Source organism: Carlito syrichta, unplaced genomic scaffold, assembly GCF_000164805.1.
Source record: "Carlito syrichta isolate Samal-C Ts95f unplaced genomic scaffold, Tarsius_syrichta-2.0.1 Scaffold316469, whole genome shotgun sequence".
NCBI lineage: Eukaryota > Metazoa > Chordata > Mammalia > Primates > Tarsiidae > Carlito > Carlito syrichta.
Genome location: NW_007260565.1, coordinates 662,405 through 688,113, shown reverse-complemented (window position 1 = coordinate 688,113; position 25,709 = coordinate 662,405). Strand labels below are relative to the sequence as shown.

The following is a 25,709-nucleotide window of genomic DNA, read 5'->3' as shown; positions in this document are numbered from 1 at the left end:
TTTTTTTTTTTTTTTAGCAGGAGTCTCAAAAAAAAGAGCCCAGGCTGGAGCACAGTGGCATACTCATGGCCACCATAGCCTCGACCTGCTGGACTTAGGCAATCCTTCCACTTCAACCTTCCAAGTAGCTGGAACCACAGGCACATGCCACCAAGTAGCTGGAACTACAGACATGTACCACTATGCCTGGATAATTTTTTTATTTATTGTAGAGACAAGGTCTCACCAAGTTGCCCAGGCTGGTCTTGAACCCCTTGACTCAGGCAATAATCCCGTCTCCACCTCCCAAAGTGCTGGGATTACAGGTGAGAGCCACTGTGCCCAGCTAAAAATTTAGATTTTGATTTAAATATTTCAGAGTGCAACTCATCATCTGTATTTTTAAATTGTCCCCAGGGAAATCTAATCTGCAGAGAGAACAGAAAAAACACAGATCTAAATGCATTAGAGAAATGTATATGTAAATAAAATTTCATTTTACAGATCAGAAATTATTTGAGCAGATAACCAAATTACTCATTCATATATAGTGTAAGTATGGGGGAGTTTTAGATATTGCTTTTCCTTGAAAATAATCTTGTTGGCCGGGCTCGATGGCTCAGCCTGTAATCCCAGAAGTTTGGGAGGCTGAGGTGAGTGGATTGCCTGAGCCCACAGGTTCGAGACCAGCCGGGGAACGTGGCAAGACCCTGTCTCTAAAAAAAAAAAGAAAAAAAATAATCTTGTTTTACTTAATCCATTAAAATGTAAATAAGTTCAGGTGCGGTGGCTCACACCTGTAAACTCAACCCTTTGGGAGGCCAAGGTAGGAGGACTGCTTGAGCCCAAGAGTTTGAGACCAGCCTGGGCAACATAGCAATACCTCATTTCTACAACAACAACAAAAAATTAATGAGCTGGCATGGTGGCGGGTGCCTATAGTCCCATCTGCTCAGGAGCCAGAAGAATACCCTGAGCCCAGGAGTTCAAGGCTGCGATGAGCCATGATTGTGTCACTGTACTCCAGCCTGGGTGACAGTGAGACTGGATTAAAAAAAAAAAAAAGGAAATGAACACATAGCACCTGCAAAGTATGAGAATTTCTTCCTTTTAATGTTTTATTTTGCCTTTGTTTTGTCTGTTAGTTGTGCCCACATCATGGTACAGAAAAATAAATGAAATAAAAGTAAAGATCATTCCTACTTATATTTATACCTCATTTTATACTCCGCAAAGTGTCTTCTCATCTGCACCACCCCAAACTCACAGCAGCTCTGGGAGGAAGGTAGAGCCAGAATGATCATCTCCATTCTGTGCATGGGTAATGGGATGCCCTGTTGCAACAAGTGGTTTTTCTGGGGTCCCAGAGTTGGTTGTTAGAGGCACTGGTAAAGGAACCTGTGACTCCGGTCTCTCTCTGCCTCCTGCCACCTTTCAGTTGTCTCGCTCTTTCTCTGTTTTTCTCTTTCTACTTCAACTTTCCTTTCCTTGCTCCAACCCTCCAACTGAAGTCAACTTTACAAGTTGTCCAAACTTTTCCTCACTCTGGAAACCTGCCAGCTCCATGGCCACAGCCCCATCTCACCATGAGCTCAGCATCTTTGCCTAGAGCAAGCCCTTTCCAGATGCCAGGGTGCAGAGATTAACTCTAGCCTTTCCATCTGACCCCAGATAAGATAAGGATGGGGATCCGCACTATAAACATGCCCCCATCCTTCCCCTGGCCCAGGCCCTCGCCAACTCAGGACACACCATCCCAGGATCAGCATGGCCGTCCACCAGTGGGTAGTTGTCCTGACCTTGGCTGCCCTCCTCATTGTGGATAGGGGTGAGTGGGCAGAACCTGGATCCTCTATGGCTTCCTCTATGGCTTGGTGTTAGTAGGTGACTTGGGAGCGGCAGAGGTGGAGTCTGGAGCATTCTGTGAGGTCTCAGTTTTCTACATGTACACACTCCACTGTGGTGGGGAAAGCCCTGGCTGGGAGAAATGGGTTCAGATCCTGACTCACACCCAGAGCTGCCGAAGTACCCATCCCTCTTAGGGCCTCAGTTTCTCCAACTGTAAAGTAGGAGACTGTTCCAGTTTAAAGCTGCACTGAACAACTACTGGGCTGGAGATTGGGATGGGGGTGTGGCCGAAGGGAGCAGATGGGCATCAGCTCTCAGGGGAGACAGACAAGTATGCCAGCTTCAGGGTTGTGGGCGCTAAGACAGACCTGGCCCAGATTCTCTGAGCTCCCATTCTGCTCTGAAACTGTGGTTTGGGACTGGAGGCAGCCATGAGAGCATGTGGGAGCCTCTTCCTGGGGCTGGACATATACACCTGGGGCGGGTCCTCCTCAAGGTATGGGGCACCTCTGCTGCCTCACAGTTACTGTCTCTGGGTCTGTTCTGAGCCCTTAAGACACATCAGTGACCACAACAGAAAAAGCCCTGTCTTGATGGAGCTAAAATTCAGTGGCGCAAGGGAGAAGGGAAACGGCAAGAAACGAGATAGTACAGTGTGTTAAACAGTATGTTAGAAGGTGATAAAGGCTAAGGAAAAAGAACCAGGTGGAGTGACGGGGATTGGAAGGGGATTGTGATTTCAAATAAAGGAGTTCTCTCTAAAGCATGATATTAAGGGAGATAAGGGCATAAACCATGTGGGTATTTGGGAGAAAAGGGTTCCAGGCAGAGGGAGTAGCTGGTGCAAAGACCCTGGGGTCGGGGCATACTTGGAGTACTTTAGGTATTGCAGGGAGGCCAGTGTAGCTGGAGGGGACATGGGGCAGAGTGATGGAGAGGAGATGAGACAGGAAACTGGAAACTACACCGGGTAAGTTCTTGTTGGCCAGTATGAGAACTTGGCTTTTCCTCTGAGCAAAATGGGAGGCACTGAAGGGTTCTGAGCAGAGAGATGCATCTTTAAAGGATTGCTCTGGCTATGTTAAGAATAAACTGAATGGGGAAGCAGGGACACCAGCTAGGATACATCTGGACAAAAGTCAAAATGTTATAAGACAATGCCTGGCAGAACCCAGGGCCACTGATCTCATGGCCAGTCCCATACCTGTTTCCTCTGCTGGAAACAGACCTGGGGGCTGGGCAATAGAGGTCTCTGGTCAGGAACAGCCTGCTTACTTCTTACCTGGCGCCCCTTCCCTGAGCAGTTCTTTGGTTAGGAACAATAAGCAGCCTGCCCTGAAGAAGGCCCTTTTGCACATTTCAGATTCCTGCCTGGGCTGAGTGAGGATGGGGAATTTTGGTTCAAGGGCAAGGGCAACCTGGGCTAAAGGCAACTTACTCCCACATTCCCCAGGCAGAAGTTCTAACACCATAGGGTTCTGAACTCTCCCCTTGCACACTTTAGTGGTCAGTTTCTGAACACTCACCGTGGGGGGTGTTGAACAGGGTCCTGCATAGGGGCAGAGATTAAGGAAACCCAAGGAGTTCAGGTTCGTAGGAAGACAGGGGTGGCACAGTGAGTGGGACAGCGCATGGTGGGGTGAAAAAAGCCTAAATCCAGGTCTGCTCAGGACACCATGGGGGCCATCATGGAAGACTTCACTGGGAGGCAGCATCCAGCCTGGGGAAGAGGGTATCATTCAACAGTAGAACGGGGGTGAGGACATTTTCAGGAAGAGGACACTGCAAGAGCCAAAGCAGAGCCTGTTCCAGGAACAGTGAGCAGAGGGGAATGGCTGGGGCATGGGGAAATGAAGAGATGTACTGGAAAGTACGCCCAGGGAGCAAGTTGGGGTCAGCTTATGCATTGCCCTAAACTTAACAGTAAGGATCACAGGTCCATAGGGAGGTTTCAGGATCATGACAGGAATCCAGGGAAGAGCTTTAAGGTTGTTTTGTTTTGTTTTTTGAGTCAGAGTCTCATTCTGTTGCCCAGGCTGGAGTGCAGTGGCACGCTTACAGCCACCCCAGCCAATGTTGGGTGGGCTCTGGCGATCCTTCTGTCTCAGACTTCCAAGTAGCTGGAACTACAGGTGCGTGCAACCATGCCTGGCTAATTTTTTGATATACTGTAGAGACGAGATCTCACCAAGTTGCCCAGTCTAGTCTTGAACCCCTGGGCTCAAGCAATCCCCTCGCCTCAGTCTCCCAAAGTACAGGGATTAAAGTTTTACATTTTTAAATGTTTTTCTTTCCTCTAGTAGTTACATAATCATGAAATGCAAAAATCTTATTATTCAATGAGTTTTGACAATGCATACACCTGCATGACCCAAGCCTCCATCAAGATACAGAATATCTTGATACAAGGACTTAAGAAACAAAAAAGAAGGGAAGGAGGGAGGAGGGATAAGGGGCATACAATCACCCACTGGGTGTCAGCTCCACTGCCAGGGGGAGAGAGGGCTTGCTAGAAGCCCAAACCTCACCTGTCTGCAATTTACTTATGTAGTAAGTAATGTACCCCACAACTCTAAAAAAAAAAAAAAAAGATAAAAAACGATACGGAACATTTTTGAAACCCCAGAAATTTCCTTCATGCCAGTCAATTCCTAATTCCCACCCTCAACCTACCCCTGAATGGTTATCAGTCAGAGCAGGTAGCTATAGAGCAGAGCTACTGCTCGGACTTTACCAAAGATTAATTGACCTGTTCTAGAATTTCCCATAAATGGAATCATAGGGTATGTGTATTTTTGTGTCTGTTTCTTTTGCTCAGCACCATATTTCTGAGATTCAGCCATGTTTTTGCCTGTGTCAGTTACTTGTTTTTCTTGCTAAGTAATTCCCTGTTGTATTTATTTACCCATTCTCCTGTTGAAGGACATTTGGGTCACTTTCCATCTTGGCACTTATGACATGGAAAGGTTTTAAGCAGTGCAGTGACAAGTCAAGATTTGCATTTTGATGCGCCAATGCCAGGCTTAAGCAGCACATCAGAGGTGACTTAGTCCCAGTTCCTATCTCCCTCTCTGCCTTGGAAACCTCTTGTACTAGCATCTCCAGGCAAAGGTCAACCACACTGCCTTGTGCACCTCCAGTGATGGAGAATTCTCTACTTCTGGAAATGACCTCCTTCAATGTGGCATAGCTCCCGCTGAGAGAAAAATCTGCTGCAGGTGGAATCCAAACCTGCCTCCCTGCAGGCCCCTCACACAGATGTGCTCTGCCCTGTGAGGTTGACAAGAGTCTATCTCCCCCTCAGTCCCAGGACGGCCCCGAAGAGACTTCAGGAAGTATCCTGTACTTCTCTAATTTACACAGACAACCTTTCTTCCACCTGTGCTGTCAGGTGTGGTTCCAGTTCCCTCATCCACCCAACTTGCTCACCAGTCACATCCCAGTTTGCTCATGTCCTATGAGCAGTTCAGTCAGACCTCGTGGGGCACGACGGTGTGTGCAGAAATGATCAGGCTCTGGAATGTATTATAACAGACCCATGGGCACATCCTAACTCTGCCTTAACAAATGGCATCGCTGCCCCTCTCTGAGCCTCTTTCAAGGGTTGGCTAAATGTCCCAGGAAACAGACTCCAAGATCTGCGTGCAGCTTACTGGGGAGTATTCATGGGCATAACACTCAAAAGGGATGAGAGAAACCAACTGTGACGCAGTGCAACAGGCCCTTCAGATGACCCTACAGGGAGCTTTGGAGCTAGGGTGGCCCTTCAGCCTTGTTCCAAATTGAGACAAGGGGATCAGGGCCTTTGTACTCACATCGACCCGTCATGGCATATGGGCTGTTCCAGGGTGGGAAATGCAACCTGGACAAGGTAGCTCCATTCTCTGAGGTCATTCCAGGAAGAGACTTGCTGTGGGCGGTCAATACTCCTGGTAGCTGGGAAATGAATGCTGCAGTCCCGCAGATGGGCCCAGAGAGGTCGATCACAGCGTTCACTGCTGTCTCCTTTCTTCCTTGCTACACAGCAGTAAGAGAAGTATGAAGAGTAGATACACTCATGTGTTCTCCATGGCTGGCACATGACTGCTAAATTGTTATTCTTATAGTTATTACATGGGATCTAACGAATGAGGAATAGGTTGGACTGTCATCTCCCAAATTTTTTACTTTCTCTGTTCATGTAACCCAAGATCAGATCAGCTTTCTGGCAGTCTCATGGTCTGGTGACTCACTACCTTTTCTTGAGGAAGTCCTGATTGGGCAGCTGCTGGGCCAAGTCCCCTGAAGAGGAAAAAGCAGTCCTCAGACCCCTAGACCTGGGCTTGGAGCTGATATCATCTAATTCTTGCTTTTTTTGTTTTGTCTTTCAGAAGTACCAGTGTCAGCAGCAAAGCTCATTTTCTCAAGAATGGTAAGACACCTGTTTGCTGTTCTGGTCTTCCCTTGGCTGAGAGGAGTCCTCTCAATCATGCTGAGAAACCAGCATTATTCTTCTCCACACGCCTGCTCGGACACCTTCAATGATTCCAAGGGGGCCATGGTGGCCTCCTGAGCCTACACGTTTCCCAGATTAGCCCTTCCAGGCTGAGTAGGCCTGGCTCCCTCACCAACGTTCTGAACTTGGCCTCAAAGCCCTCGGGATCTCCCCCAACCTGATCTTCAAGGCCCCTTCCGTTGGTGAGATCTCCCCTTCCAGGCTCAGCAGGACACAGTGTGCTCTCTGCTTTGTGTAGTGTAGACAGGCCACAGGGTCCAGGCCAAAGAGGTGACACTGGCTCACTGAATGGACCTGTGGAGGGTACCTCCCCCAACCACACTCCATCATTAAACCCTTCACTCTGAGTGCACAAACACCAAGTTGTCCCTGAGCCCTGATTCTACCTTGGCCCTAGGTCTGAGGCCAAAGTGATTCCAAGGCAGTGGTGTTGGCAACCTTGAGACCCCCCAAGACCACCCTTTCATATATGTGGATTGTGAGGCTCAAGCCAGCTTCCCATCAAGCAGCCTCAGCATCTTCTCTGTCAGTCCATCAGAACTCAGCCCTACTTGTACTCACTGCCAGATAAAGAGCCACATACTTTACATACATTATTTCAATTAACCCTATGTGAGGAACACTATTATTATTGACAGTTTTTACAGATGAGGAAACTGAGGCTCAGAGAGCAGAAATATCTAAGGTTATACAGCTAATCCATGACAGAACTCAGGTCTCTGAGGCTTGGGCCTTCCCTGCTGCCCCCACACCGCCTCCTTCACCCTATCCCTGTCTCAGGCTCTAAACCCACTCCTGACCTAGTTCTGACCTTGACTTCAGGCCCTTTCAGACTGAGCCTCAATTAAGCCCCAAGTCCTGCCCCATTTCTCCAGCCTTCCCACCCTGTGAGGCCTTCTTGCCAAGGGTCTGACAGATCATGCAGGCCCGGGTGAGTTCAGGATTCCCCGGGGGAGAGAGGGGCCTCCTGGGAATGATGGGTCATTCTGTATGAGGGCACCTTCCATTAGACCAGCAGTAGAGGTTCAAGTTAGACCCTCGGAGTAGTGTGTGAACTTGAAGGCACCCAGGCTCAGCAGACACAGGCACATGCACACACATGAGTAAACACACCAAGGGACCCTAAGTGGTTGGTTTCACGTTCTCTGGCCCCACACTGGGGTCTTCTGGAATCTGGCTCCTCCCAGAGGTCCTTCTGGCTCCAAGCAGAACCCCTAGGACTCTCCCCACTGCCTTCAAGTCCCCTCCCTCCTTTCTTCTCTTCCACAGCCCATCTGTGAGCACATGACAGAGTCTCCAGCTTGTCCTCAGACACCCAACCCGGTCTGCGGCACTGATGGGGTCACATACAAGAATGAATGCCACATCTGCTTGGCCCGGATGTAAGTCCATCCCAGTCTCCACCCCTGTCTCTTCAGGATTAGGATGGACAGGATCAGTGTGTGACAGGATGTGAAGGGTGAGAGGAAAGGGGAGGCAACATGCTGGTTTTTAACTTGTGGGTTTGGGTGGCTGGTGTTGCCAAGATGGGTGGATTGGAGAGGGTATAGCAGTCTGGGGGAGCAATGATGTTTGTGGAGAGTTGAGCTTCTGAGACATCTCAGCAGAGGTGTGCAGTGGGCAACTGCATAAACAGGCAGAACAGAGGTCCGGGCTAGGGACACATTTGGCAGCCATCATCTGGTGGTTGAAACCCCAGGAAGCTGAAATCTCCCAGGGAGAGGGTGTGCAAGAGGGAAAAGCTATGGGAGGAGCGGCCCTGCAACTATACATGAGGGGAGGCTGGTGGGGGGAGACTCAGCATGGTGTCTAGATGAACGGGAACAGGTCCCTGAAGGGTACATTACAGTTCCTGAGGAGGTGGCCTCATCCCTGTCGCTGTGGTCCTAGGAAAACGAAACAGGACATCCAGATCCTGAAGGACGGCAAATGCTGACCCCACAGGAGCACCTCAAGCCATGAAGTTTCAGGCTGGAGAACAGTGGTGGGCAAGATGTAATATGAAATAAAAGGTCCAGCCCCACCCAGCAAGTGGGCCAGTGTCTCTGGACACTGTGGGGAGGTGGTTCTGGAGGGGGCAGATCTCACACTGTCCTCCCTAACCTGAATATCATGTCCAGCCCTTCTCCATGCCTCTGGTGCTCCTCAACCCTGTCACATGTGCGGACAAGGGGCCCAGTTATCTTCTGCCTGCTTCAGAGGCCAGCCTCTGACCCCACTATGCTACCCAGTGCTCTTGTCTGCCCCAGCCTGGACAGTCACGCAGGCCAAGAACCTAGGTGAGATCTATATCCTCTGATACTGTCAGGGTACAAGACCCAGCCTTTGTAAGGGTCATCCACACCCTCATGGCTCTCTCCTGGGTTGTACTGTGTGTGCACGCATACACGTGACAATGCTGATATTCAGGCAATGGTCACAGTACAGCCGAACCGCTTCGTACTTACTGAGCTGAAAAAACAGGTGATGCTCCAAGCCCTTTGAGTGCTCCCCTGCACCCTGGTCACCCAGATAATCCTCTAGGGTTACTTCTTGGCACAGTAGGATGACTTCCAGACCCTGCTCTGCTCTTTTGGTCATCATCCGCTCCGATTGGTTGTTAAATATTTTGACATTAGTCACAGCTCCAGGCATACACTGCACACACACACTCACACAATGGCCCACAGGGATGCAGCATTCAGAAATCCTACCAAAGAGAGAGACTCCAGCCTGTAGCATATGCCAAATACCACCCATCCCCCCTTTTTTTGAGTTGGAGTCTCTCTCTGTTGTCCAGACTGGAAGGCAGTGGCATGCTCACAGCCACCGCAGCCTGGACTTGCTGGGCTCAGGTGATCCTTCTGCCTCAGCCTTCCAAGTAGCTGGAACTACAGGCATGTGCCACCACACCCAGCTAACTTTTGATTTATTGTAGAGCTGAGGTCTCACCAAGTTGCCCAGGCTGGTCTCGAACCCATGGGTTCAGGCAATACTCTCACCTCGGCCTCCCCAAATGCCGGGATTATAGGCATGAGCCACTGCACCCGGCATACCCCCTTTCATTCAAAGCTTATGGGAGACTCTGAATAATGGTGGCAGGAGAGAGGAGTGGAGAGGGCTACTCAGGTGGGAGTAGTTTCACACAGACTCAGATTCCTGCTCCAGGGTGAGTAGAAAAGACAGGAAATGCTCCATGAGAAAATACCCATCTGAGAGAAAAGTGAGGGCAGGGACAGTGGGAACCTACACTCCCTGGACCTCTGAAAGGGAAATATTGGGCAGGAATCATTGCTGATGGATTGACAGGTGGCAGGGACAGGAAAGTCATTTATAGGGCCTTCTATGTTTATGAACAATTCATAAACTTGTTTCCAGCCTGCATATGAATGATGTAGGATTAAGTTTGGTTGTGAGACAGAGAACTCAAAATAAGAGGCTTCAACAGATATAAGTTAATTTCTCTTACACATAGAGTGATGTAGTATGGCAACTCTATGTTCCCTCTATATTGTTACTCTGCTATCCTCATCAGTTTCTACCTCAAGGTGCAAGACAGGTAGCTGCTCCAACTCCAGCCATCACATCTACATGCCAGGCCACAAAGAAAGTAGGGCACACCATTTGTCTTTGAAGACATTTCCCATAAGAGATACATACCTTGTTTATACCTATTGGCTAAAATGTAGTATCTTGGCCACGCTGGAGCAAGAAGACAGAAATATAGTCTTTATCTTGCTATGTCTTAAATTAAAAATTAGTTCTTTTTGCAGTAGTTGGAGAAAGTAGATATTGGTAACATCTGAAAGTCTCTGCCCTAAGTGGGGAGCCTATTTTGCACCTAAGTGCATAGCCCAGCCAAACATCTCAGTGACCCTTCCTTCCCAGGCTTCCATTCAGGATCTGAGGAATCACAGATTAAACCCGAACAAGGTGCTAGTCACTACACTGGGAGAAATAACTAATTCTCCACTTACAAATGTGGAATTTGTGGCCCCATCTTAGGAAGTACCCTGAAACACGTGTTGGTCCCTAAAGGCCCCATCTATGGCATGTGGCCCTGCTGCCTTGGCCACTGCTGGTTGGTTAGAATATTCTTCCCCAGGATCTTTCTTTTTTTGAGTCGGAGTCTTACTGTCACCCAGGCTGGAGTGCAGTGGCATGCTCACAGTCACCGCAGCCTTGACCTGCTGGGTTTAGGCCATCCTTCAGCTTCAGTTTTCCAAGTAGCTGGGACTACAGATGCATGCCACCACGCCCGGCTAATTTTTTGATTTATTGTAGAGACGAGGTCTTGCCAAGTTGCTCCGGCTTGTCTCGAACCCCTGGAGACAGGCAATCCTCTCGACTTCGCCTCCCAAAGTGCTGGGCTTACAGGTGTGAGCCATCGCACCCGGCCCCCAGGAACTTTCAAACTGAAAGTAAGGAAACTCAGGCAGGTCCCGTGTACTGAAGCTATAGGATGTGTGATATGAAGGAATGCCATGCCTCCTGCTTTGTAAAAGCAAGACTGAGAGGACGACAGATATGCAGAGAAAGCAAGAGTAATTCTGGGCAGTGATTGAGTTCCTGCAGATCAGCTGCCCTTGACCTTCCCAAACTTACATGCGATTGATATCCTGCCCATAAATTTTCTATTTCGTCCAATCTTTTTGGAATTAGGCTTCTGGTACTTTTTTTTTTTTTTTTTTTTTTTAGAAGCAGAATTTATTGAGAGGACAGAAAAGCTCCCTCAGTGGGAAGGGGCCCGAAGGGGTTGCCTTGGTACTTTCAGCGATGAGTCCTGACCACTATATGAAGAAGTCTGTTTCGGTACCTTGAGGAATATGTAGAAATCATTGATTAGACAATGAGGGAACCTGGCACAGTAGCCTACATCTGTAATCCTAGCACTTTGGGAGGCTGAGGTAAAAGGACTGCTTGAGCCCTGGAGTTCGAGATCAGCCTGGGCAACACAGTAAGACCTCATCTCTGAAAGGAAAATTAGCCAGCATGGTGGTACACACCTGTAGTTCTAGCTACTCAGGAGGCTGAGGCTGTGGCAAGCTGTGATCATGCCACTACATGGCAGCCTGGGAACAGGAAAAAGAAAAAAAAAAAGAATAGACAATGTGGGAGAACATTTCCAGCTCTGAGGATGAAGGACTAGTTTGTGGGATCAGACATCCCCATTTGTTCCCTCTCAGTGGGACTTATCATGTCTCAAGAAAGTGGGCAACTGAAAAGGGGTGTCCTCTCCCCATTCACGGCAGTGACTCCCCTTGGATGAGCATATCTGAATGGGTGGGTCCTGTGCACACAGGACCCAGTCAACACCTTGCACTTCGGCCCAGCACTTGGGGCCTCTTTTCTCAATACTTAAGTAAGACAATGGCTGTTATAAACTCCAGTGCTGACAGCTTCAGTGGCTGAGCACAGGTGAGGGAATTTCACTACTGATGTGTGCATTCATTCTCCAAATATTTATTGAGTTCCTACTATATACAAGACAATGTGCTTGAAATAATGCTGTTAACAAGACAAAGAAGCTCCTTAACCCAAGGAACTTACAGTCTAGTGCTTAAGGCAAATACTAATCAAATAATCCCACATATAAACCATCACAGAAATGATAAATGCTGAGAAAGAAAAGTTATAGGAAGCTATGAGAGGATCCCACCTAGAGGCCTGATATGGTCTCAGGCAGTAGGTAAAGTTTCTCCCTGGAAGAGACATTTGAGTTAAATTCTATGGGATGAATAGGAGTTACCTACAAAAAGGGCGGGGGTGGAAGGAAGACAAGGAGTTATCTGAGCAGAGGTAGCAGCAAGTGCAAAGACCACAGGGCATGAGAGGGCACAGTGCATCTGAGGAACTGACAGAAGACTGGAGTGGCTGACAGCAGAGAGCAAACAGGAGAGGGGCTCAAGATGAGAAGGTGCAGGGTAAGGACTTTGACCATTATCCTAAGAGAAATGGGGAGCCACTGGAGGTTTCTAAGCAGGGGACTGACATGATAAGAGTTGCACTTTATGATCACTCAGGCTGCTCTTTGGAGAATGAACTGGAGAGGGCCAGAAAGGAAGTGGAGACGCTAACACGGGAGACAAATAGAGGGAGACAATAAGAAAACAAGTGTGTGCCACCCTGTGTTGAAAGAGAGTTAATACAGCAGTGACTGAAAGCACTGGCTCTGAAATCAAACTACCCAGCCTTGTGTCCTGGTTTTGCCAATTACTCTATAACCTAGAGCAAATCATCTGAGTTTTCTCATCTCTGAAACAGGGATAATACCTGTCTGCCTCGTAGGTTGTGTGAGAACTAAATGACTAATATATAGAAAGAACTTAGAACAGTGTCCAGCACATAGTAATTTTTCATTAAATGTGGTGGCCCTAGGCCACACAGCTACTATATAAGAACAGAACAGTGAACTACTCTGGTTCAAGTTGGGGGTGGGGTGGGCCCTGAGCCTTGTCCATGTGTCTACCTCTACTACCACCTTGTCTGAGGTCTTACCCACTCAGTCCTAAATTCCTGGGACTTTAATCATTCCCTCTCTGCCAAATGATGTAGCCTCAGAGTGGCCTGTCAGGAGTCTGTCTCCTGGTCATTGTGCTAAAGAGCCAGGTGACGAAAGTGATCAGTTTAAAAAGAGTTTTCTAGCATGCAGGGTCACTCCCAATTTTATTAAACATAAATTATGCCTAGTTCCACAAATGGCTTTTTTCCATTAATAATTAAAAAAAAAACCAGAAACCAAACTCTACTGCTTGAAGATGGGTACAAACTGGTTAAAAGAAATCAGGGTCTCATTATGTTGTCCAGGCTAGACTTGAACTCGTGGGCTCAAACTGTCCTCCCACTTCAGTCTCCTGAGTAGCTCGGACTACATGTGCACACCACCACACGCACCCAGCTCAAACAATTTTAAAGTAACAGTGGGGGGAGGGGGGAGGTGGCCCCACAAAATGGACAGAAACAGCTCTGAAGGAATTCTAGACCTCAGAAGGGTATAGTTAACAGAAATACCTTTGAAAGAAGCACATGTTACTCCTGAGTTTATGGTTGTCTTTACTCATTCTGGTTCCTTCTATTTACCTATCCTAAGCTATGGTTCTAGCCTAGTTTCCAGCATTGATTCAATCAGCACTGGTTCTAACCTTTTGAAGATTTGCTTGGAACAAGGAAGTCCATGCATCAACCACAGGCCCCATTCCAGAAATGGACCCCAGTATCTCATTGGCCTGTGGCTAAACAGGGTCACTGGGAGGTGAGGACAAAGTTTATAAACCAATAAGCCAGAGAGATGTTCTGGAACTGGGTCACAATGAGAATACTTGGACTACCTATGTGACCAACACCTGTTCAAAGTCATTCCCAACATTCTGACAAGATGCAACCACTTGGTGATCCTGGTTTTACATCTATTCGACTATGTGATCACAAGGGCAGAAAAGCCCTCATTAACTGAAGACCAGTGAGGCCTATAACCCAAGAAATAACCTAGGACTAATGAGAGCTCAAAAAAAAGCACCAGAAAGTCAAAAGAGTTGGAAAAACGTGGGCAGGGGAGGCCCTTCCTGGAAAAGTGGGCTGCTGGACAACACAGCCACACAGAGATAGAACAAAAAGACAGTCAGGAGGTCTACTCAAGACTGCAAAGGCAATACTTTTTCATTGAGAACTGGTGTAGGAGTAGGAAAATTGGCAATTGACTGATTGCCCCAGTAGCCCTGGAGAAATCAGGTAACTTCTGTTCAGAGTAGGTAGAGCTGCTGGTGCTGTTCTTCAGGGCAGTACAGTCTCTCTCTGCTGCACCTCACTCAGCCAGGGCCAAGTTTGTAGACTGCAGCCGCTCGGTCTCCTGGCAGATGTTCTGCTCCACTGTGTCACACTCAGCTAGGAATGCCTGAAAGATAGATGGGGGGGATGTGAGGGCCCATTCAGAGCTAGACACCACTGCCCATGCAAGGCCCTTTGCTGAGCCATTCTGGGGATGCTGTGGGTGAGACTCAAAACAGGCTATGCAGGGACAGGGACAGATATGGGTACCTGGCCTGGCCTCTAAGAGAAGGGAAGGGAAGGGGAAAGAAGCATATGAAGGAAGGACCAGGGTTTCTGACCAAGCTCTAGGCCAACAAACCCCAAAAAGGTTAAGATAGGAAGCCTTGCCTCAGGGCCACTGCACTGCAACCACACAACTGCAGAGGACACTGTGCACGTGACTGTTACCTCCTGGAACTGCATAATGTATCAGTCCTATCTGCTTTCCAGTGAGTTCTCCCTAAATAATTTACTTTTTTTTTAGTTGGAGTCTCACTCTGTCGCCCAGACTGGAGTGCAGTGGCTGCTCCCAGCCACCGCAGCCTCGACCTGCTGGGCTCTGGCAATCCTGACACCTCAGCCTTCCAAGTAGCTGGAACTACCGGCACGTGCTACCACGTCCGGCTAATTTTTGATTTATTGTAGAGATGAGGTCTCGCCAAGTTGCCGAGCCAGGTCTCGAACCCACAGGCTCAGGCAATCCACTTACCTCAGCCTCCCAAAGCGCTGGAATTATAGGCAGAGCCACCAAGCCCGGTGTTTTTGTTTTTTGGTTTTTTTTTTTGAGACAGGGCCTTACTCTGTCACCCAGGCTAGAGTGCAGTGACACAATCATGGCTCACCACAGTCTTGAACTCCCAGGCTCAAATGATCTTCCTGCTTCAGCCTCCCAAGCAGCTGGTACTACACATGTGTGCCGCCAATTTATATGTGTGTATATAAACATATATATATATACATTTTGTTGTTATTGTTTAGAAACGGGTTCTCATTTTGTTGCCCAGGCTGGTCTTGAACTCCTGGCATCAAATGATCCTCTCACCTCAGTCTCTCAAAGTACTGGGATTATACATGTGAGCCACCACCTCCCTAAATAGTTTAAATTCAAATATAACTACAGGGCTATGAAAAGGCTCTTCTATGATGCTTCTAGGTTCATGTTGATAAATAAACAATAGCAAAAAAATGCTCATACTACACTTCTATACAATCCTACTTTGAACAGATAAACACACACACCAACAATCTGTCATGCACTACCATAGAACTTACTTGAACCTTTTTCACCAAACTCTTCCTTTTCAATCTGCTGTCTTTGAAATTTTCTGGCAGGATCTAAGGAAGAGTAAGTTGACATATAAACAATACTCAGTGAAAACGACATGAAAGCACGTCAGAAATACCCACAGTACACCAAAGAGGTCACAGGTCAGTGGTGTGAATGGGATGTGCATTTTCAAGAACCCTTTCCCCAGGTCTGCATCCTACATGGCCCTTTCCCTGGCTCTGGATCCTTCATTCTCAGTGTCTGGGCCATAGAAACTGATACGTAACACAGACTTTGTTCTTTCGCTATTTCCTATGTATGGATACCATGTCCTGGCCAGACCCTGAGCTCACTGTGCCAGAAGAGCTTCCTGTTGCTTCTTTACAACCCCACTCAACAAAAGCACAAGCTTAGAGCAGTTCACCCTTAAGAACAAAGCACAAGCTACAGATATCATTACCATCATCTGTAAAAGAGAACCTGGGGTTAATGATTTTCAACAGCCTCAAGATCTGGGTCTGGCTGAATTCTGTATATTAGCTCAGCAAAATTATCAGTCACACGAGTATCAGGGAAAGAAAGAAGACGGTCAGGAGCTCTACTCAAGACCACAAAGACAATACTTTTTCACTGAGAACCAGGGAATGAGTAGTGCTTCTCTGACCATGAGATGATGGACCTAAGCTTCCTGATGATTACAGATACTGCTAGCATACATAAACATGGACGACAAAAGTGCTACGCTGGTGGGCTGAGTGCCTAGAAATCTGGAATTGCCTTATTCTGTGTACTCAGGATGACACAATGTCTGGCACATAGTAGATGTTTAACATCCTCAGGTGACGGGTTTGCTCAGATAATAGGACAGAGTGAAACTGAATGAAATACAATAAAAGAAAACTAGTTCTTCTTAGCTGAATATTTACTTACCAGTGCATCAATCTCTTCCAAGATCTTCATAAACTGCTCTATGGTGGCTTTTACTCTCCTATCAAGTTTGCAGAGAGCTTCAGCTTGCAAATCCTTGGCCAGAAAACCCTGTGGAAGAATAATGCATCATTGCAAGGGTTCCTTGCGATAGAAAACTCCATGCTACAGTGCTGATGAATTGACTATACCCTGAGTCCACTATAGCCCTGTCAGGCTAGGTCACATCTCAGATCCACAACTTTATCTCTTGGAAAAAGCAGAAAAGCTGGCCCTGGGCCAGTCCAAGAATTCTACCAGGCTATAGTCTACTCTGTTCCACATGGTTCACTGGGGCTGCAAATACCTCCCAAGGCTCGGCTCCAGTGAAGCTCCTAGTCACAAGTGTATACCTGAACACAAGAGGCACATGTTAAAAGCACAGCTTTTAGAGTCTTAAAGGCCTCAGCTTAAATCCTGACTGCCATTTACTAGCTCATAATCTCGCGCAAATTACTTAGTCTATTCATGTGAAATGGGTCCCCCCCCCACCCTTTTTTTTTTTTTTTAATTGGAGTCTCACTCGGTCGTCCAGACTGGAGTGCAGTGGCTGCTCCCAGCCACCGCAGCCTCGCCTGCTGGGCTCCAGCGATCCTTCCGCCTCAGCCTTCCGAGTAGCCGGAATTACAGGCACACGCTACCACGCCCGGCTGATTTTTTTTTTATTTATTGTAGAGATGAGGTCTCGCCAAGTTGCTCAGGCGGGTCTCGAACCCACGGGCTAAGGCAATCCACTCACCTCAGCCTCCCAAAGGCGCAGGATTACAGGCTGAGCCACCGAGCCCAGCTTGATAATTTTTTAATGACCTAAAAACATGTGCAATTTTTAAAAATTTTTAAATCATGTAGAAAAAAAAAAGTAGATTTACATATCACTGTTACGATAATACTAGCATTTATTTATTTAAAAATTTTTTTTGAGTTGGCATCTCACTCTGTTGCCCAGGTTGGAGTGCAGTGGCACACTCATGGCCACCACAAACTTGATCTGCTGGGCTCAGGTGATCCTTCCACCTCAGCCTTCCAAGTAGCTGGAACTAAAAGCACGCGCCACCACGTCTGGCTAATTTTTTGATTTATTGTAGAGATGAGGTCTCACCAAGTTGCCCAGGCTGGTCTCAAACCCGTAGGCTCAGGCAATCCTCTTACCTTGGCTTCCCAAAGTGCTGGGATTATAGGTGTGAGCCACCGTTCCCAGCCAATACTAGTTTTTATAACTGCTCACAAATTTATCTTTACTGAGATCTTTATTTATTCATATGACCTCAAGTTATTGCCTAGTTTCTTTTATTTCACCCTGCTAAACTCTTGCAGGGCAAATCTAGTGGTAATAAACATTCTAAGCTTTTGTTTACCTGTGAATATCTTAACTTCTCCCTTAAATGTTCAATTTTTTAATCAAATAAAAGAACAATTTGGCCAGGTGCAGTGTTCACACCTAAAATCCCAGTACTTTGGGAGGCCAAGGCAGGAGGTTCACTTGAGGTCAGGAGACCAAGACCAACCTGGGTAACACAGTGAGACCTTGTCTCTACAAAAAATGTAAAAATTAGAATGGTGTGGTGGTGTTTGCCTGTAGTTCCAGGTACTTGGGAGGCTGAGCTTGAAGGATTATCTGAGCCCAGGCTGAGATGGGTCACACTACAGCCCAGGAGATAAGTGAGACTCCGACTCAAAAAAAAAAAAAAAAAAAAGACAACGTGGGAGGATTCTTCCAGCTCTGAGGTTCTGAGGCTGGATGATTAGTTTGTGGGCTCACACATCCCCATTTATTCCCCCTCAGTAGAACTTATCATTTCCCAGGAAAGTGGGCAACTGAGAAGGGATTAGGCTGAGGCAGGAGGCTTGCTTGAGCCCAGGAGTTTTAGATTGCAGTGAGCTGTGATCACACCACTGCACTCTAGCCTGGGAGACAGAAAGAGACCTGTCTCAAAAAAAAAAACACACAAAAAAAACAATTTTCAAAGTGTACATAATTTATATCAAAAATTTTTTTTTTTTTTGAGTTGGAGTCTCGCTCTGTCGCCCAGACTGGAGTGCAGTGGCCGCTCCTGGCCACCGCAGCCTCGACCTGCTGGGCTCCAGCGATCCTTCTGCCTCAGCCTTCCAAGTAGCCGGAATTACAGGCTGATTTTTTTTTTAATTTATTGTAGAGATGAGGTCTCACTGCCCAGGTGGGTCTTGAACCCGCGGGCTCAGGCAATCCACTCACCTCAGCCTCCCAAAGGCGCGGGATTACAGGCTGAGCCACCGAGCCCGGCTTCAAAATATTTTTAAGATGAAAAATATATATTTAAGGATTTAATAATGGTTATTTCTGGGGTAAGGCCTTACAGGTAAGTTTTAATTTTCCATATCAGTGCCTATATGTGTACTTAAAACTTTTGTACAACCACTATATATGACTTTTACAATTCTAATATAAACACACACCCATTAATGTTATAAAATGAAGGAGGAATAGAAGTAGGTAGTCTTGGGCTGTTCCTAATCCTTACTGGTTTTCAGTGCACTGTCTCTAATATAAGGAATTGAATAGGATGGCCCCACCCCTCTAAGATCACACTCAACTTGGATCTTTTATGAATCAACACAATGTTCTTTGCCTTGCCAAACACACTACAGCAGCCTGGACTGGGACATGCAACCTGTTGTAGCTCAGATAACACATGATCCTAGCATGGCAGATGCTCTCCTGTGAGCACAAATGGATGCTGGCTGGGGTTTGACAATAACACTTATAAAGTACTTAGCATGTGTCAGGCTCAACCTACATTATTTAATCCCCGCTACAACCCTAAGAGGGAAATATCACTTTTATTTCTTTTTTACAAATGAGATAAAGAAACTTACTCACAGTAGGAAAAAGGGTGGAGGCGGATCTGAACCCAATGCAGAATCTAATCTTATGACCACATTATCATAGCCACAAAGTTCCTATAGAAGAGCATTACCTGTTGGATTCCGGTAACCTCTTTATTCAGCTCTTCTAGTTGGTTAGCTATCTTCTCCACAGACTTTTCCAAATCTTTCAACTTCTTTAGTTCAACTTCTTCCTCTGGACTCTTCTAAAATGTTTAAGAATAAAATAGTCAATAACAGGATGGGCATGGTGGCTCACGCCTATAATCCTAGCACTTTGGGAGGCTGAAGTAAAAGGACTGCCTGAGCCCACGGGTTCGAGACCAGCCTGGACAACTTGCTGAGACCTCATCGTTACAGTAAATCCAAAAATTAGGGCTGAGAAACTGAAACTACTGGGAAGGACCCCCTGAGCATCTTCACCTCATCTGGACTGACAGCTGTTCCTATCTCCACACCATGAACCACACTTCCCAGACCTTCACTCGGACCAGCGCTGGCGCCACCTCAAACTATGAGATGCTCAAGGAGGAGCACGAAGGGGCTGTGCTGGGGACATCCCACAGCTCTGCTCTCACGACGTCCACCGTGATCCACATCCACAGCGACACCTCTGTGCCCGACCACGTCGTCTGGTCCCTGTTCAACACGCTCTTCCTGAACGTCTGCTGTCTGGGCTTCATTGCCTTCGCCTACTCCATGAAGCCCCAAACCAGAAATTACAGGACAGACCACGGCATCCCAGGCCCTCTCAGAAAGTGCAAAGGAACCCAGGGGACATCCCCAGGGTGGGGCAAGGGACAGGAAGATGGTGGGCGACATAACCAGGGCCCAGGCCTACGCCTCTGCCACCAAGTGCCTGAACATCTGGGCCCTGATCCTCAGTATCCTTGGGACCACTGGTGTCATCTTTGTTCCAGTTGTGATCTTTGTAGTGTACCAGTAGACTGTGAGGCAACATGGAGTTCATCATCTGCCATGGCGAGGCCCCATGTGTCTGACCTTCCATTCTCTTCCCCCTGCCTCGGCCCCTTTATACAGCAGTTTGTACTCACACACTTTTCTACAGTGGCAGTCAATAAAGTGCATGTGTCACCAAAAAAAAAAAATCCAAAAATTAGCTGGGTGTGGTGGCACATGCCTATAGTTTCAGCTACTTGGAAGGCTGAGGTGGAGGGATCACCTGAGCTCAGCAGGTCGAGGCTGCAGTGGCCATGAGCATGCTATTGCACTCCAGCCTGGGCAACAGAGTGGAACTCTTAACTCAAAATAAAAGTCAATAACCACCAAGGGGACAATCACTTTGTGATTCTCCTCATGTGCATATTTAATAAATTTATATGCCTTTACTACTATTAAAAAAAAACAACACCAGGAACAGTAGCCTCAGGAAAGCAAGTCAAAGGGTTATACATTAAGGTTTTTCATCCTCAAAGACTCCAGACTAGAGAGAAGGTGAACATTCTAGTGAAGGCACTGACAGCTTGAGTTCAGCAAATGGAGCCAATCCAAGTGCCAGATTCTGCCTCAGTCCTGGACTGATCAAAGCCAAGACGGAAGCCTCGAGGGGAAACAAACATCAGTGAACACCTGTAGGAGCCCAAAATGGTGAGACAGATGGAATTCTACTATTCTTTCTTTACATGGAATTCCTAAATATCAGCCTCCAACTGAGCTCTCCTACATAATATGATAATGATGATGACAATGAATACGTCCTTGAATATTCTCTACATGACAGGTACTATCCTAAGTGTGTTACTTGTATTATTTTTTTAGCCTTACCACAACCTTACAAGGGAGATATGGGTTTTTTTTTTTTTTGAATTGGAGTCTCACTCTGTCACCCAGACTGGAGTGCAATGGCCGCTCCCGGCCACCGCAGCCTTGACCTGCTGGGGGCTCTGGCAATCCTTCCGCCTCAGCCTTCTGAGTAACTGGAACTACAGGCGCGTGCTACCACGCCCGGCTGGAGATATAGTTTTACAGATGATGAAATGGAGGCTTTATGTAGTAAAGTAACCTGAGGTAACACAGTCCAAAAGAGGTGGCACAGACTTGAGTTCAGACATTTTTTTAGACAGGTTCTTGCTCAGTCACCCAGGCTAGAGAGCAGTGGAGCCATCATAGCCCACTGTAAACTCCTGAGCTCAAGCCCAGCCTCCTGAATAAAGGGACTAAAGGCTGGGACTAAAGGCCAGTGCCATAGTGCCTCACCTGAGTTCAGACTTTGCTCTACGCACTCTGGGTCAGCTCCAACTAAAGGTCCTATAGCTTCTTCAAGCTTGACCTTTAGTTCTGCCTGTTGCCCATCACCATTCTCCCTGGCCCTTAAGCAAGAAATTTAGGATATTTTTCCATTCTCTCACTGAACAACTGGTAGCCAGTCCAGCTGCTTCCTTTGTTACACTATACCAAATTATTCATTCTTCTTTGTGGCTAAATCTTGAGTTCCAAGTCCCCTGGCAGTTTCAAGTCTGGATTAGATTTTCTTTGCCTCCACTTTCCTAATTTCTGCCTCTCTCTACATAGCTGCCTCACTTAAAGTGAGGGAACATCACATGCTCAACAATTCCAGTGTGTCACAATGCAGGGCTGGCCACAGCTCTCTCCCATCACATCAGAGGCTGCTGACCTCATTCTCCCTCTCCTGCTCTCAATCTGACCTTTCTCTCCAGTCAAGGAGGGTTGTCCTCTTATGGGAGATTTGAGTTAAAAGGATGGTTAAAGAGAAAGAGGCTCCTGAAACTGGCACAGTGTGCTTATTTTTAATATCTACAGGTTTATTTGAAAAAAAAGATTGATTGCAAATTCTGCCCCAAGTGAATAAGGCCTGTCCCAGGCAACATTTTAACTAGACTAAGTTTCCATCAAGACAAAAAACCATGTTGTTGAGGCAGCATAACTGCTCCTAATTACCAGAGCAAAAGCTCTAAGCAATAGGAGCAAGAAGGCATGAGAACCAAACCGGTAATCCCAGCAAACACACAGACTGTATTTGTTTAGGGAAGTGTTTCAGCAATGCAGAATCTGTGTCCTCAATTTGGCCCTAAACAGAAACATGTATAAAAGACTTCAGTCATTTGATTCTGAGGATTTCTTTCTTTCTTTCTTTCTTTTCAATTTTAGAGTTGTGGGATACAAGTGGGGATTTATTACATAAGTAGATTGCATGCAGGCAAAGCTTGGGCTCCTAGCTGGCCCTCTCTACTACTGATAGTGAACCAGGTATCTAGTGTGTTCACAAATGCCCCCCTCCCTGCTTTCTCCCTCTCCCCCTCCCTCCCCTAGCAGTGTCCAGCATCTGCTGATGATTCTGAGAATTTCTGGCAGAAAAAGCAATTTACCTTTTTCCCAATTAACATGACCCGGCAACCATTTTGTATTCCAAGTGCTGACAATGGTGTCTCCATTTCCTTCAGAGATTTTCCTAAAAAGAGAAGAAAAGTATATCAATTTGTAATAATTTTACAACATTGATAATAGATTTCAGCAAGAGTACAGAAAGTAGACAGGTAAGTTCACAAATGAGAAAAGGATAAATTGGCAGAAGTTTTATAGAGGTAGAGCTTTACCCTGACCCAGTAATTTCACTTCCAGATATGTATCCTAAACAAATAACTGGACATGTGCCTGTACAATAACTATTATATAACAATATTCAGTGCAATCTTATTCACAATAGTGAGAGAGTAAAAAGAGCCAAATATTTAGGAATAGGGGATTGATTAACTATACATCCATATAATAGAAGACTCTGAAGGCATTAAAGCTCATTTTTTCTGGAAACTTCAATGCCACAATGAACATTGATGACCCAGTGTTATTATGAAGGATTTTTATTCAGGGAAACATTTTCTACCTTGTGTTTTCCTCTATTTTGAAGCATGAATTTCTACTCCCTTTAAGTTCAGAAATAAAATGTTTTTAAAAAGAAAATACAAGAAGTTGCACTATGAAATATAAATAAAAATGTTTTCTATTACTTAATTCCTTATAACGACTAACACCCAATAGAATAAATCTGCCCCCATCACATACCAAAATAATGGGTTCCCATGGGAGTGGGAAGACAGAGGACAAGGGGTGGGGAGGAAGGATGTAGAATCTGGCAGAAATTAGCATCATCCAGCAGGCCTGCCACATCCAGGCCCCTGGTTAATTTATTTAAAACCTTCCTTCTTTGAGTTAGTACAATGCTGCCAAGCACTGGATACAGAGCAGTACCACTGACCTCTTGAAGTTTGTTATTCTAACAAAGAAGTCAGATGTTAAGCAACTAAGAAAATAGTATGGTACCCCTACTATTTTTGTAAAACTTTCAATGCAAATGATACAGAAATAGTAGGGATACCATATGGACATATAACGGGGGAAGGATCTAACCTAGGTAAAGAAGCTTGCCCATGTGCTTCACTGAAAATGGTGAGATTTCTGCCATCATTATATGACTTCAAATCTGATAGGCATCCAGATGTTTGAAAGTATCTGTACATAGCAGGGTCTCAATAAATATTTGTTGAAGAAATGAATGGATAAAAAAATAAAAATTGTCCCAGTTTAAAGACTGAAAGAGTTACTATTAGGAAAGGTTAAGCAGTTTTAAATCTGTCCTTTAGCCATAAGAGCCCAAAGCTGGAAGAGAAATGCCTACCCTTAAATATGAGTTTCTGAAAAGACAGTGGAACCCCAGTGGCCTCTTCCACAGCCTGGGCCAGATCTTGGACAACTGGTTCGCTGTTGCCCTGCTGGGTAGTAACATGAAGGTCATGCTTCTCATTGCCTGGGGAGAAATAAAAGCATCCATTGAAGATAACTCTTTCACATAAACCAATATAGGCTGACAATTTACGGTAATGATTTATGCAGCCTTCAAGGCCCAGCTCATATGCCACCTACTCCAAAGAGCCTGACCCTCTCCACCCAGCTTTCCTCTGGTGACCTCCTCAAGGATTTTTGTTTCCTCTGTCGTAATAACCTAACAATAGGAATGATATCAACTGACATTTTAAACACTTAGCACATATGGTAGAATCTATGCAGTATCATGCAGTTTGTTATTCTAACAGAGAAATCCGATTAGGTAATTAAGAAAACAATGATTTAATAGTAAGTTGAATACAAGCTATACAGAAATAGCAGAGGTTGTACTAGACTCAAGTCATGCATTGTCTTATTTAATCCTCAAAACAACCCCATGAAGTAAGTTCTACCTATTATTCCCTATTTCACAGATGAGCAAACTGTAAGTTCAGTGCAGTGAAGACCTGACTACGGAGACACAACTGGTTGGAGTCAGAACTTGAGCTCAGAACCTGCTGATTCCAAAGCCCATGCTTTTCATCACAAGTCATCTGTCTGTGGCCTGACTGACTGTCCTGTACCCTCTATTGTACAGGTCTCATCTTCCTTGCTGTAATAGGCAAGAGACTGCTGTTTTCCTCCAAGTCTCTCCCACTGGGAACACTTGAGTACACCCGTGTTTGGTGCTCAGTAAATACATAAATGAATGAACACAGTTAAACAGCAGAGTATTTCTTTTTGAAGCAGATGCCAGTTTGTTTCCAGGGATGTGGACAATAAGGAGATGGTAGCCTGCGTCCAGTGCATTACAACAAGCTCTGAGTTCCCCCAACAGTCTTGTGAGATCAGCGGGAGTAGAAGTTACCGAATCTACTTCAGAGAAAAAACCAGATGCCTGGAAAGGAGACATCCATCCCAAGGTCACTCAAAACTGCAGGATCTATTATCCTGGTCTCAGATTCCGAGGCCCTCGGGTCTCACCTAGCTGATTCTAAGAAAACTTCCTGGACTCAGCGCTCCAGTGTATTGACTTCGGTGGTGTGTCAACTCCAACCAAATAGTGCCCAGAGTGTAATGCCTGGACTCACAACCCACTCAAAGAGCGAACAGGCGGCGTCCGACATGGAGGAGGAACTCAATTAAATAAGGACCACTCCGCCAAGCGCTAAGTTCAAACTCATCACACAACACGTAGCAACTGTACACATGGCCAAATACAAGCCCGACACTGAGACGCATAATAACTGCGCCGGCACACAACCAGAACAAACGAGGCCCACGGGTAAAGCACGGACGGACAGGCGCACCCAGGACCAAACAAATAGCCAGAGACAAAATACACCGACTACATGAAAAGGTGTGCAGACACAAGCCCGGGGAAAAAGCCAGTCCCCACGGACACGGCCAAGAGCTCACACTTCCGGATGCCATGACAAACACAAGGACACACGCTTCTGGAGGACACGTGACAAAACCCACAGACCCCGCTGGACCTTCGGAGCCCGGCACGGAGCCCCCCGGTACGCCCAGCACTCACTGTGGGTGACGGTCACGCTGAGCCCGGCTGCCGCCATTTCCTCCCTGGTCGTCACCTCCTCGCTCCGGGTCACCTCCTCGCTCCGGGTCGCCTCTTCGCTCCGTATTGCCTCCTCGCTCCGGGCCGCCTCCTCGCTCCGGGCCGAGCGGGGCCGAACTTTCTTCTTC

The 25,709-nt window shown here is 46.6% G+C and overlaps 3 protein-coding genes across 4 annotated transcripts; 2 read left to right on the top strand and 1 right to left on the bottom strand.

Annotated features, from left to right (window-relative positions):
- The first annotated feature begins 1,707 nt into the window (after positions 1–1,707).
- SPINK4 (serine peptidase inhibitor, Kazal type 4) lies at positions 1,708–8,346 on the top strand. The gene is made up of 4 exons (XM_008074485.2): positions 1,708–1,807; positions 6,198–6,238; positions 7,592–7,704; positions 8,213–8,346. Exons 1-4 carry the CDS (start codon positions 1,747–1,749, stop codon positions 8,256–8,258), a joined length of 261 nt encoding a protein of 86 aa, XP_008072676.1. The 5' UTR covers positions 1,708–1,746; the 3' UTR covers positions 8,259–8,346.
- Positions 8,347–13,905: 5,559 nt separating this feature from the next.
- BAG1 (BCL2 associated athanogene 1) lies at positions 13,906–25,700 on the bottom strand. Of its 2 annotated transcripts, none has more exons than XM_021707252.1 (7): positions 25,543–25,656; positions 23,857–23,985; positions 22,550–22,632; positions 19,295–19,405; positions 16,305–16,412; positions 15,380–15,442; positions 13,906–14,192 (listed from the first exon to the last, which is right to left on the bottom strand). In XM_021707252.1, exons 1-7 carry the CDS (start codon positions 25,577–25,579, stop codon positions 14,103–14,105), a joined length of 621 nt encoding a protein of 206 aa, XP_021562927.1. In that variant the 5' UTR covers positions 25,580–25,656; the 3' UTR covers positions 13,906–14,102. The 2 variants fall into 2 exon arrangements, with proteins under 2 accessions (XP_021562927.1, XP_021562928.1); XM_021707253.1 differs by having other exon boundaries at positions 13,913–14,192; positions 19,295–19,408; positions 25,543–25,700.
- LOC103277049 (interferon-induced transmembrane protein 3-like) lies at positions 19,662–20,148 on the top strand. The gene is made up of 2 exons (XM_008074487.1): positions 19,662–19,906; positions 19,995–20,148. The coding sequence occupies exons 1-2, from the start codon at positions 19,662–19,664 to the stop codon at positions 20,146–20,148; spliced, it is 399 nt and encodes a 132-aa protein (XP_008072678.1).
- Positions 25,701–25,709: the final 9 nt, after the last annotated feature.

Bases quoted from the DNA above. Each gene is read 5' to 3' on its own strand.
- BAG1 (XM_021707253.1), bottom strand. From the start codon at position 25,579: ATGGCGGCAGCCGGGCTCAGCGTGACCGTCACCCACA. The intron at 23,986-25,542 runs GTGAGTGCTGGG...ATTTCTCCCCAG, and splicing joins CAGCGTGACCGTCACCCACA to GCAATGAGAAGCATGACCTT. The intron at 14,193-15,379 runs GTAAGTTCTATG...TCTATCTTTCAG, and splicing joins GTTTGGTGAAAAAGGTTCAA to GCATTCCTAGCTGAGTGTGA.
- LOC103277049 (XM_008074487.1), top strand. From the start codon at position 19,662: ATGAACCACACTTCCCAGACCTTCACTCGGACCAGCGCTGGCGCCACC. The intron at 19,907-19,994 runs GCCCCAAACCAG...TCCCCAGGGTGG, and splicing joins GCCTTCGCCTACTCCATGAA to GGCAAGGGACAGGAAGATGG.
- SPINK4 (XM_008074485.2), top strand. From the start codon at position 1,747: ATGGCCGTCCACCAGTGGGTAGTTGTCCTGACCTTGGCTGCCCTCCTC. The intron at 6,239-7,591 runs GTAAGACACCTG...TCTCTTCCACAG, and splicing joins AGCTCATTTTCTCAAGAATG to CCCATCTGTGAGCACATGAC. The intron at 7,705-8,212 runs GTAAGTCCATCC...CTGTGGTCCTAG, and splicing joins CACATCTGCTTGGCCCGGAT to GAAAACGAAACAGGACATCC.